Source organism: Passer montanus, unplaced genomic scaffold, assembly GCF_014805655.1.
Source record: "Passer montanus isolate IOZ18808 unplaced genomic scaffold, ASM1480565v1 scaffold139, whole genome shotgun sequence".
Classification (NCBI taxonomy): Eukaryota; Metazoa; Chordata; class Aves; order Passeriformes; family Passeridae; genus Passer; species Passer montanus.
In genome coordinates, this window is record NW_024360830.1 from 554619 (window position 1) to 566790 (window position 12172).

The 12172-nt window shown below is 48.5% G+C and overlaps 2 protein-coding genes across 2 annotated transcripts; one reads left to right on the top strand and one right to left on the bottom strand.

The window, feature by feature from the left end:
• Positions 1–1929: 1929 nt before the first annotated feature.
• On the top strand, positions 1930–8688 carry DDX27 (DEAD-box helicase 27). The gene is made up of 21 exons (XM_039699771.1): positions 1930–2480; positions 2557–2691; positions 2794–2853; positions 3128–3299; positions 3668–3714; positions 3872–3958; positions 4696–4801; positions 4883–5056; positions 5355–5505; positions 5650–5749; positions 5862–6003; positions 6078–6231; positions 6343–6424; positions 6500–6677; positions 6825–6931; positions 7073–7178; positions 7280–7374; positions 7475–7601; positions 7835–7919; positions 8117–8191; positions 8478–8688. The coding sequence occupies exons 1-21, from the start codon at positions 1977–1979 to the stop codon at positions 8491–8493; spliced, it is 2703 nt and encodes a 900-aa protein (XP_039555705.1). The 5' UTR covers positions 1930–1976; the 3' UTR covers positions 8494–8688.
• Positions 8689–9234: 546 nt separating this feature from the next.
• SNRPB (small nuclear ribonucleoprotein polypeptides B and B1) lies at positions 9235–11789 on the bottom strand. Its single transcript, XM_039699749.1, has 7 exons — positions 11744–11789; positions 11486–11637; positions 10827–10938; positions 10416–10568; positions 9916–10054; positions 9638–9763; positions 9235–9423 (listed from the first exon to the last, which is right to left on the bottom strand). The coding sequence occupies exons 1-7, from the start codon at positions 11744–11746 to the stop codon at positions 9386–9388; spliced, it is 723 nt and encodes a 240-aa protein (XP_039555683.1). The 5' UTR covers positions 11747–11789; the 3' UTR covers positions 9235–9385.
• Positions 11790–12172: the final 383 nt, after the last annotated feature.

Genomic DNA, 12172 nt, shown 5'->3' on the forward strand with positions numbered 1-12172 from the left:
GTTTTTTGCTTGCCCATCTTGAGGCTGCATAAATGTGCACTTATCAGCTCTCAGTGTGCCTTCACGTCTCTTCTCCTGCAGATGCTGCATGAGCATCTGGACTTGATTGAGATTCTTCTCTGTCTCTTCTGTGATGTCCACACCAAAAGTTCTCAGGGCATCTATGGATGCTGGCAAGACTGTCAAGAGAATGGAGACTTTCTGCACAGAGCTGGCTGGGAAAGTACTTATCAGGTGCTGAAGAAGTAAAATGATGTTGTGGATATGCTCAGGGTACTCATGACGTACAGCAGGAACTACTTCTGTTACCATGTCAGACACATACTGTGGCAGACAGACCTTGAGAAAGTTGGACTCCTTCACAACTCCAAGAATGTGTTGGACACCCTGTCTATCCGTTTGGCAACTGCACACTTTCTGAAGCACCCGGCAAATGAGTTGAACAAAATTGCGGTTCATGGTTGTTTGGGAAAGAAGTTCCTTCAACCCTGAACTGGAAGCAAGTGTCCTGACAACTTCTGAGGGGTCTTTCTCGAGGAGACTTTCAAGGAATTTATAGCCAATCCTTCTGGCTTGCCGAGGCTGCTCACTGTGGTGGCCACCACCTGAGGTAGCATTCTGGTGGAAATGAGGATTCTCCCGAGGTTGCGTCCTCCATGTGTTACCTTCCTTTTCCCACCCACTCCTCAGCCCTCTCCCTCTAGCTCCTCCCTGAGCTTGTCCACCTTGATACCTCCTTCCCCTGCCTCTACTTTCTTCCTCATTCCAGGGTCCTCTGGTCCTCTCACGGGCTTGTCCAAGCTGATACCTTCTTCCTCTAAAGGCATTTTCTTGCTCATTCCAGGGTCCTCTGCCTCTCTCATGTGTTTGTCCACCTTGATCCCTCATTCTCCTTCCCTCATTCTCCTGTTTTGTCCAGAATCCTGTGGCTTCACTGTTGGCCTGTTCACCTTGGATTCTTGGTTCATTCTTACCAGATTGAGGAACCTTTGAAATCCAACCACCAAACCCCTCTTCTCTTTGCCCACGTGAAAGGGTATAATTACTGTCTTGGAGGTTTTGCCCTAACTTAGGTGCCTGGCCTGGTACATTATTTGTTCTGTTTCTGCCGTTTCCTATAAAGCCAGTGTCCAAACGAAGCACATGCCCTTTAAAAAAAGCAGAAAAAAACACACTCCTTTATTATAAATCAACCAAATTAACATGCCTTCCAACAAAGACAAATGAGCATATTGACCTGATTGTCAGCATATTTTGAACATCTGACATCAAGTTAAAAACTTATTACATTTTCACACAGATTTTCAAATTGGTGTCTCATTTGTACCCTTCTATCCAACTGCTAAAGAGAGTGCCATGCTTAGATTTCATTTGAGCTAAAAAAAAACCCTCTTTCCACAGAACTGAAGGCAGAGTAAGAAGGTGAAAGATTAAATTTTCTGCACAGGACAGCATTTCCTCGGGAGTTAATCATCAGTGAAATAATGACAGAGAACGTCACAGCTGACTTGAACGGTACATAGCAGGCACAAAACATGGAGTGCCTGGTGAAGTCCAGCCTCTCAGAGCGGCAGGAAGCACAGCCCATGGGGCCTTTGTCAGACTCCCCACAGGACGCTTAGGGAAAAATTGATTGCTAAACAAATAGCAAGAGGCTGCTGCAACACATCGCCGCATCATGGCCCCAAACAGACTCCAAGGGCAAATAATGAAGTGTTGAAACTCAGCCTTGAGAGAAAATTTCGCTGTACGCAGGTAGGGAAGTAGCGCACCCCCCTGTACCAGCACCACACCCAGCCCTCCTGCCCTGCACTCCCGGGGGACCCTCACCTCTCGCTCCACCTCGGAATTGTAGGGCGTGGGGCTCCTGCCCAGCGCCCTCCATGGCCCGGCCGGGGACTGCTCGGGGTCTGCTCCAGCTCTCCGGGGGAAGGCAGCGCTGGGGACCGCGGTGCTCCTGCGGCCGAACACGGGCGATGCTGCGCTGCGCTGCCCGCGCAGCCCGGGGACCGCCGCTTCTGCCCCGACACCCACCAGCACTTCCCTTTCCAATTCCCCCCAAAGTTTCACTTTCCAGTTCCCCGCAAGTCCCGCCCGGTGGGCAGAGCCCCCGCCCCCGGCCAGCGGCGGACAGCGCCCCCGAAACGGAGCTTCTCCTTCCCTCTCCGCCTCCCGCGGCAAGGGGAAGCGAAGAGAAGCAGAGCAGAAGCGCAAAGGACGGAAAACACACCGCACCGCCACCCGTCCGGCCCCGGCGCGCCTGCTTTCGGTTTCCTTTCCCGGCACTGCGGGGCGGAGGCAGCCGCGGCTCTGCCCACCCGCCCGGGCCCGGCCCCCGGCCCGGCCCAGCGCACGCGTGGCCCGCGGGGTTCCGGCTCGCAGCCATGGCCACGCTGGAGAGCCTGGGCCTGGTGGGCACCATCGCCGAGGGGGACGTGGTGCCCGTGGACTCCGAATCTGGAGACTCCGAGGATGAGGAGGTGCGGCCGGGCGGGCGCGGGCCGGGCCGGGGCGGCGGGGCCGGGCCGCGGTCCTTGCTCACGGCTGTGTCCGCAGGAGCTGCCCCGGGCGCCGGGCCCCAGGCGGCGGGGACCCTCCCGCGGGGACTTCAGCGCCGACTTCGTGTTCGGGGAGGCGGAGGCCGGCGGGGAGGATGCCTGGACGGCGGCGCTGCGGCAGCTCCGCGGCAAGGTGAGGCCTGAGGCCGGGACGGAGCTGCGGTGCCGGAGGCCACAGCGCCCACTGCTCTCCTGGGCTCCTCTTACAGCTCTCCTGTTGTGATTTTCTGCCTAGAAAGCAGCTACGACGCTGGATGAGAAGATTGAGAAAGTGAGACAGAAAAGGAAGCTCCAGGTCAGGGTCTTTCTTATTGCTGAAAAGAGTGGTATGTGTTTGGCCATTCCCTCAGCCACGGTGCTCTGGCTGCAGCTCATCACTTGGCTCGGTTTGTTGCCACATGTGATGTGTTGCTGAATGGATGAGGTTGCAGAATTATTAGTGATTAAAGTTATGCAGAACCATGGATTTGTAATGAATGAATGGGCTTATAATAACAAACACATACAAAGGATTGAAGTTTCTTTTTAATAATTTCTTTTTAAAATATTTTCATATTTTTTTTTTTTAGGAAAGAGAAGCTAAACAAGCCAAAGTGAAATGTGAGGAGGCTGCAGATGAGGAGGCTTCAGCAGAGGCTGAAGATGATCAAACCAAAAAGGAGCATGAGGATTGCAGTAGGGATGAGGAAGATGCGGAGTCTGAGTATTCAATGGATGATGAAAGTATCTTCACAAAAGCAGGTATCAGCAGAACACACTGAGATGGCCAAGAATTCTCACACAGAGTTGGCTCACTGAAGAAAAGTCTGAAGTGAAGCCTTGCTCGGAGTGGGCAAGGAACACATTTTATATTTTGTTTGCCTTCTGCAACGTTCTTTCTGATTTTAATCAAGTTTATTTTGAATGGTAGCCATAATTGAACTCATCCCTGAACAAGGATATTTACTCAGCAATTTTACTCCATTAGTTGCTTCTAGTGGTTTCTGAGGTTTCTCCCTCAACATCTGGATTGAGAGCAAAAAGTATGAGGTTACAAGGTGAAGATAGTTCATCTTGTTATGGGTTTAGCTGTGCTTCCTAATTCCTGTCACATTTCTCTCTCTCTGCAGATAAGGTCAAAGTGAAGGAAAAAAAGAGATCAAAGAAGGGAGAAGTGGTAAGTGTTAAAAACTAGTCAAATTTCTCCAGTATTTATTTTTGAGGAATTTGCTTTGGTTAACAAATTGTAGCTCAGAAACCAGCCCAGAGCCCTTCAATAACATGTTGTGTTGCTGCATGTGTTGTTTCAGTTTTGTTGTTGTTCCTGTTTCTAGGAAGCTGAGAGCTTTTTTGAAGATGCCTCTCAATATGATGATAACTTGTCATTCCAGGACATGAATCTTTCACGACCTTTGCTGAAGGTATTTTCCTAGCTGATTTATTACATGTTACTCTGAAGAATGTTGTACAGCCTCCCTGCCACCAGTTAGAACTGTCAAATTTCTCATTGCTTTGTAACCTCTCTGACAAGCAAATCATTTGGGAGCTAGTGTGATAGTCCTTTAGAAGCTGTTATTATAGATTGATGGAAACTGTTCTTTGATTGTGTCAGTCAAAGATTGAATATGTTAACACCATCTTGAGCAAGACTCGTCACAGCATGGTTGAAGGTCATCTTGTCCAACCCCTGCTCAGGAATGTGTCCAGATGCCTTTGAATACCTCCAGGGCTGGAGACTGCAGTCTCTGTGGGGGTCACCCTTGAGGTGAAAAAGTGGTTCTTGGTGTTTAGAGGGAGCTAAACCACATAAACATATGTAAACACATACATCACCATGTTTCAGTTTGTGCCCATTGTGTCTGTCTCTGGGCACACTGAGAAGAGCCTGGCTCCATCCTCTTTCCACCCTCTCATCAGGTATTTATTGATTGACATTGACAGATTTCCCCCCGAGCCTTCTCCAGGCTCAGTAGTCCCAGCTGTGTCAGCCTTTCCCCAGATGTGAGGTCCTCCCAAGCCCTTCATAATCTTGGTAGCCCCTTGCTTGTCTCTCTGCAGTATGTCTGTGTGTCTTGTAGTGATGAGCCCAGCTCTGGGCACAGCGCTCCAGGTGTGGCCACACCAGAGACAGAGTTTAATTGCTCTCCCTCCTTTCTAGGCAATCACAGCTCTTGGCTTCAAGCAACCAACCCCGATTCAGAAGGCTTGTATCCCAGTGGGTCTTCTGGGAAAGGATATTTGTGCTTGTGCTGCCACTGGGACAGGTAGGGGTTGAGCAGGGCACTAGAAACAGAGAATCAGCTATTCACAATAATTGGTAACCCTTCTTACGTTTTGTTTTTCAGGTAAAACAGCTGCCTTCATCTTGCCTGTCCTTGAGCGCCTGATTTACAAACCTCGTCAGGCTCCAATAACGCGTGTGCTGGTTCTGGTGCCAACACGAGAACTGGGGATTCAGGTGCACTCTGTCACTAAACAGCTGGCACAGTTCAGCAGTGTCACAACTTGCCTGGCAGTAGGTGAGTGTTCAGTCATTTGTGTGACCTGTACAGCTCATTGTAAACCACTATACAGAACTGGAAATTCTGTGTATAAAACTGGAGGCATGGTTTTATGCTTCTAGTAGATACAATGTGGTTTAAAATCTTGCTTTCCAAGGTTGTGCTGTACTTGTTTACCCGTTTCTGAGAAAGAAAATATTTCTGGTTTTGGATGTGGTTTTTTCTGAGGTGCTTCCCATTCCTCAGGCAGTTTGCATCCCTGTACTCTGCTGCAGTGTGCTCAGGGGGTCAGCAATCTGTATTCCCTCTCTTTCAGGTGGCCTGGATGTGAAGACTCAGGAAGCTGCTCTGCGCTCAGGGCCAGACATTCTTATTGCCACTCCTGGGCGACTGATTGATCATCTCCACAACTGCCCTTCTTTCCACCTGAGCAGCGTTGAGGTGCTGATTTTGGATGAAGCAGACAGGTAGGGTAAGCAGGACAGCAATGAAAAACATAGCAGTTTTCTGCTTTCCTTTCTCTCAGGCTGTCCTTGTTGTCCTGCCTTGTGTAATGTTTCTTGGCCAGGCCAAGTGAAGCTGCCTTACCTTGTTTTTTTTCTCCTGTGTAGGATGCTGGATGAATACTTTGAGGAACAGATGAAGGAAATAATCAGGTTGTGTTCCCACCACCGTCAGACAATGCTTTTCTCTGCCACAATGACTGAGGAGGTAAGACAAGCTGCTGAGAAACATACCCAGGCAGGAAGTTGAATGGGAAGAATTTGTCAGGTCTTTTATCAGAAATCACATGGACTTTTTTTTCCTTAACCTCTTTTTGTAGGTGAAAGATTTGGCTTCAGTTTCCCTGAAAAATCCCGTCCGAATTTTCGTGAACAGCAACACGGATGTTGCGCCTTTCCTGCGACAGGAATTTATCCGGATCAGACCCAACCGGGAGGGGGACCGGGAGGCCATTGTAACAGGTTAGTGATGAGCCGAGGCAAGCTGGGATCGCTGAGTGACTGTGGAGCAGGCTTCTGAGAGGACTTTCTTCTAGCTCTGCTGACACGAACGTTCCAGGACCACGTGATGCTTTTCACCCAGACCAAGAAGCAAGCGCACCGCATGCACATCCTGCTGGGACTGATGGGCCTGCGGGTTGGGGAGCTTCACGGGAACCTCTCTCAGACACAGCGCCTGGAGTCACTCAGGTATTGGCAGGCTCAGTTAGCAAGCCTAAGCTAAAAACTTCCAAGCTGGAAGTTTTAGGGTGGAAAAAGATGGCTACATTCATTGCTAATGCATTTGATTTCTGTGCTCAGGCGCTTTAAGGATGAGCAGATTGATATCCTGGTAGCTACAGACGTGGCTGCACGTGGACTTGATATTGAAGGTGTTAAAACAGTGAGTATTTGAAATGCTGTGCTTTTTGAGGAGGCATTTAATGTTGATTCCCTACTAACACTGTTTCTGTTACAGGTAATCAATTTTACCATGCCTAACACCATCAAACACTATGTGCACCGTGTGGGTCGGACAGCCAGGGCAGGCAAGGCTGGTCGTTCGGTTTCACTGGTGGGCGAGGAAGAGCGCAAGATGCTGAAGGAGATTGTCAAGACTGCTAAAGCACCAGTGAAAGCCAGAATCCTCCCCCAAGGTATGTGGTACTTTTATTTACTGAGGTACAAAACTGGAGAGAGTACACACGGAATATCATGGTACAGAGGGACACTAAAGGAGGTGCTGAAAAACAAGATGGACTTCATATGAGCTGCCTCTGGTGTTCATATGGTATTGTTTACAGATGTCATATTGAAATTTCGGGAGAAGATTGAGAATTTAGAGAAAGATATCTATGCAGTTCTCTGCTTGGAGCGCGAGGAACGTGAAATGCAGCAGTCAGAGGCCCAGGTGAGCAATTTTTTTAGTATCTGGTGTCATACAGTCCATTATGAGGTTACCCTAAGTGTACTTAACCTGCCTATTTTCGAAAGAGAAGAGAGGAGTAATTTTTAGCTACCATGAGCTCACATCTTGTCTGAATTAACACAGATCAACAAGGCAAAGAAGCAGCTGGAAACAGGAAAAAAAGAGGCTGGAAGTGAGAGTGTGGAGCGGAGCTGGTTCCAGACCCGTGAGGAGAGGAAGAAAGAGAAATGTGAGTCATGATGCTGTGGCCATGTTAAATTCTATAGCCACAGCTGGCCTCTGCTCTGTGCTATAAGAGGTTCTTTATTCTGTTTTTCTTTCTCTTTCCAGTGGCTAAAGCCCTGCAGGAATTTGACCTAGCATTACGAGGGAAAAAGAAAAGGAAGAAATTTGTTCAGGACACACAGAAAAAAGGCCAAATGACAGTGAGTTTATTTGTCAACAAGTGGGACCCTGGCCAGACTATCATAGTTTTCCCTTAGCAGAACTTCACATCACCAAAACTTGTATTTTAACACCTTTCAGCCAGAGGAAAGGTCACAGTTTGAGATCTTGAAATCTCAAATGTATGCTGAGCGGCTGGCAAAGAGGAATCGCCGAGCAAAGAGAGCCAGAGCCTTACCAGAGGAGGAACCAGCAGCAGCACCAGCAGGTAGAGACTTTTGTTTTACAGCTAACTTACTTTATGTCACTTACTTTGCTAGAAATAGGTAAATTAATCTAGTCTGTATAGAGAGGCACTGATCTTCAAAGGAATGGCCACAAGTGCTGGCCCAGGGTCCATGTTTGCAGTCATTTGCCTCATGCTTCGGCTAATTGTTGTGTTCAAGAGTGCTGTGATGATGCTGTGGCCTTCTGTTTACAACCAGTGTTATTATTTGTTAGGTCCCAAGAAGAAGAAGAAATTGTCTGTATTTGATGAAGAGCTGACCAACACGAGCAGGAAGGCTCTGAAGCAGTACCGTGCCGGGTGAGGTCTTAGCAGGTCTACATTAGTACAGACTGCAGTAATGAGAATTTGTTTGCATCTCTGTGCTTCCTCAGGGATGCTGTGATATTGGGGAAGAGGTTCTGAAATCGGGGCAGGGTTCTTTTGAGAAGTACCTGTCCTGCTGATATAATTCTGTGACATGTCTGACCTCTCCTCCATCCCCTCTCTCTCAAAAGCCCATCATTTGAAGATCGAAAACGCTTGGGTATTGCCCAGCGCAGGAAAGGAGGGAACTTCAAATCCAAGTCCAGGTATAGTTCCCTTTACTTTCTTGTTCAAGTTTTGGGGCTTTTTCCTTGCTTTCTTCTTCTTCCTCTTGTGATTGTTTAAAGGCCCTTACTAAAAGGTGTGTTGGTTCTGTGGTACCCTCTTTTTGCAGGTCTGATGCTGGGGCTAATCAAGGATAGGGCCTTTAACACATTCCTGGGCTTCTACTTGGGACACTGTTTTGCCTAGAAAATGCTCAGTGCTGCTCCTCATCTGTCATTGAGAGTTGGGTTGATGGAGTAATATAATTTCTGTTATCTTCTCTTGCAGGTATAAGAGAAAGTAAGAACTGTTACCAAATGAATAATTTCAGACACACTGTACAGGCCCTCAATTTTGTAATACTGCCAGGAGACAACCTCAGTAAAATTGAAGTTTTTCTTCAAGTTGTGGAATAACTCTGGGATGTTTGTCAATTACCTGGTTGAAGACTGTGAAAACATCTAGCAACCCGTGAAATAAAGGATTATTTTTCTTGTAAGATGTTGACTGTTTTATGGATGGCTAGAAAAGCTGGAATATGTTGCATCTTTCCAGTTCATGTATGTAATAACTTTATGGCAAAAACTGAACAAAGTTTTGCTCATGCACTTTGGTGATCTCAAACAATTAACAGAGCTGAAAAAATATTCTTGTGGTTTCCCTTTTCTATAATAGGGGAAAAAAAGTTTTTCAAACCACCCGTCACAAAGATAGTTTCTTTAATTTTTTACCATCTCCACTCTCCTAATCTGTTTTTTTTCCGTCAGCCTTGTTAAATTTCATTGCTATGCTTTAATTCCTGTAAGGAACACAGACCAACTGTTAATTCCTGTCTATACAAATTAAGCTTTTTTTTCCTCAAGCTTGCTCTTCTGGGATGACCAACTGCACTCTTGACACAAACAGACCACACAACAGTGACTCCTAGTAGTAGGTTTTCCAGCTTTATTAAAAAGCTCAAGCTTGCTCTTCTGGGATGACCAATGTGGAGCAGTAAAAAGTAATGACTGCACTCTTGACACAAACAGACCAGCACAACAGTGACTCCTAGTAGTAGGTTTTCCAGCTTTATTAAAAAGGGCAAACATTACCAGCAATGGATATAAAATATACATAGCAGAGGTCTGACAGGTGGTACTGCTCAGTGTATCCCCTTCCTTGGTCTTCTCCCAGTTCAGAGGTACATTACACAACTCTCACGGCCTGGGGGGGCGCATGCCAGGTGGAGGGGGTCCTGGGAACAAAGGAAAGAGTTGAAGAGAAAAGAAGCAGCAGCACTAAACAAAAAAGACATTTCCCACATGCTCAAAATAGCCATTGGACCCCTTTTTGGCACCAAAGCACTTACGACAAACAGCAGAGCTAGGGAGACACTGGAATGCATCACCCTTCAAACATTTTATTACAGCTTCTCAGAGCCCCGTGGCAGCTGGGATAGCTCTGCTCACCTCTCATTCCTGGGGGTGGTGGTCTCATGCCTGGGGGAGGCATTCCCATCGGAGCCCCTCGGCCAGGTGGCATTCCCATGGGTGGGCCCATTGGTGGTCTCATGCCTGGAGGAGGTCCCATCATTCCTTAAGCCAGAAAAAAAACAAGCATGTAAATCCAGCTAGGATTCAAGGCACTAGCTGGGTATCAGGATGTTTCCCACAGTACCAGATTTTCATCAGAAAAGTTTCATTACCAATTTTGCAATAAAACATGAGCTCTCCAGAGTAATTCCTACCTGGAGGAGGGGCTCCTCTGCTCATGGGTGGGGGAGGACCCCCACGCCCTGGTGTGTACTGAGTTGGGGCTCCTGCTATGCTGGCAGTGGCTGCTGCAGCAGCAGCTGCAACTGTTCCACGACCCTGGGGTGTCATCACCTGTAGACAAAACAAATAGACTCAGAAAAAATAGCACCTGCTTTATCATAATAACGAAAAAAATCACATTGATATTCCCCTTCAGAAAGTTACACCAGTCTTCTCTTAACTTACTAAATAATACTACAGCCTGTAATACAAGTCAATGGATGCCACTTGAATTATGTGTGAAAAGCTGCACTTTTCAACCCTCTTCTTCTGTCATACAGCACAATACTTAGGGAGATCTACTACCAAAAAAAAGCCTCACTAGGCTCAAACTTTGTGGTAACAAACTAAGATTACAGTTCTTCCACTACACCAATTTCCTGCATCACACTGGTACCAAAAAATAAACGGCACATGGGTCATAATATCTCACCTGTTGGGATGGTCCTCCCACTCCTCTGACAGGGCCAGCTAATCCTGCTGGAGCCTGTGGCATGGGAGTCCCAGCTGGTACTCCCCTCCCTGCTGCTCTCCCAACACCAGGTCCTCCAGCAGCTCCAGCGAGGGGTACCCGGGCAATTCCAGTCTGAAAACACAGCCCCCAAAGAGAAAGATTTATCAGAAATCTTCAGAGCCTACAGATGCCCACAGCCTTCCTTTGTCCAATGACATGTCCAAGCCCACAAAGGAGTAAGAACTTCCTGCAGAGAAGTTTGTTGGACTTAGTCACAACAGCATCTGTAAGATCTGTAAGTCTACAACAATACAATAATAGCATTCCCCTGAAAAGAAGCAAATCCATCAATCTCCCTTCTTTTTTCTTTAGCTCTCTGCTCATTCTTACATCTTTTGGAGGTGGTCCTTCAACCGTCATGGACACCAGGTTTTCCCCTCGCAGCAACACAAGACCAAGGACTCGTTTCTCTTCCCGCTCTGGCTGTTTTGAATTTTTAGGTCTGGGGAGAAAAAAATATTGCAAAACAGAAGGAAAAACAGAATGAATGAACGCTGCTCTTTGAGCCTACAACAGAATACATGACTAGACTGCTTCTCCAGAGATGAGCACATTTTTATATGCCTCAAGCTAAGTACACAGAGAAATCTAAACTGCTAAAAATGGCATCACCTATGTTGGTTATTAGCAAAGAACTGAAACAAAGGGTCCCATAAGCCTTGGTAGTTTGGGGGTTTGACAAAAGAGACTAAACCTACAACTGGCATCACCCATGTTGGTTATTAGCAAAGAATTGAAACAAAGGGTCCCATAAGCTCTGGAAGTTTGGGGGTTTGACAAAAGAGACTAAACCCATTACTGGCATCACATATGCTGGTTATTAGGAAAGAACTGAAACAAAGGGTCCCATAAGCTCTGGCAGTTTGGGGGTTTGACAAAAGGGACTAAAGCCATGACTGCATTTGCAGGAGCCGGCAGCACACGCTGTCCCAGCCCTGGCCCCGAGCCCCGCGCTGGGGAGCCGGGCTGGGGGCACCCGCAGCGCTCACTTGATCTTGCGGAACTCGTCGCAGTCGCACAGGATGAGGTTCATGTGCTTATCGAAGGCCTTGAACGTGCCGATGAAGACGCGCCCGTCCTGCAGGATGCACCGCATGCGGTAGTCGATGTGCTGCAGCATCTTGCTGCTCTTCCCCACCGTCTGCAAGAGAGCGCCGCGTTACGCGCGGCCCGGCCCGGCTCGGCTCGGAGCGGAGCGGAGCTCGCCGCACCGGCGGCCCCCCGCCCCGCGGGCCCGCCCGGCTCACCATGGTTGCGGCTCTCCGTGCTCCCCCCGCCGCCGCTGCCGGACAAGGACAAGGACAGGGAGCGCAGCCGTCGGCGGAGCGCCTCGGGTCTGCCGGCGGCCCGGACTCCGGGCTGGCTCCTCCGCCCGGCACGGCACGGCCGCAGCTCCCGTTGTGCCGCGCTGCCGCCGCACCGCCCCCGCTGCCGCCGGGGCAGCCTCCGAGAGCGGCGAGGCCGGTGCCCCCTCGGGAGCCGAGGGACAGCGCTGGGCAGAACGATTCTTGTTTAATGCCTTTAGCTGGGTTTTAAGCCAAGCTTCGGGGGTTGGCGCCTGGCTGGCTGCTTTGAAGTCACTTGACTGATTAAACGTAATAAAGCAGTTCTCTTTTTGCTTGTTGCTATCAGTTTCTATCTTTGCCAGGAGATGGTCTCTGTGTTGAAATGTGCAT

Excerpts from the sequence above, each read along its gene's own strand:
- DDX27 (XM_039699771.1), top strand. The coding sequence starts at position 1,977 with ATGCTGCGCTGCGCTGCCCGCGCAGCCCGGGGACCGCCGCTTCTGCCC. Across the intron at positions 6,678-6,824 it reads AGCCAGAATCCTCCCCCAAG|ATGTCATATTGAAATTTCGG; the intron begins GTATGTGGTACT and ends TATTGTTTACAG. Across the intron at positions 7,179-7,279 it reads GGAGAGGAAGAAAGAGAAAT|TGGCTAAAGCCCTGCAGGAA; the intron begins GTGAGTCATGAT and ends TTCTCTTTCCAG.
- SNRPB (XM_039699749.1), bottom strand. Across the intron at positions 9,764-9,915 it reads CAGAGGAGCCCCTCCTCCAG|GAATGATGGGACCTCCTCCA; the intron begins GTAGGAATTACT and ends TTCTGGCTTAAG. Across the intron at positions 9,424-9,637 it reads ACCACCCCCAGGAATGAGAG|GACCCCCTCCACCTGGCATG; the intron begins GTGAGCAGAGCT and ends CTTTGTTCCCAG.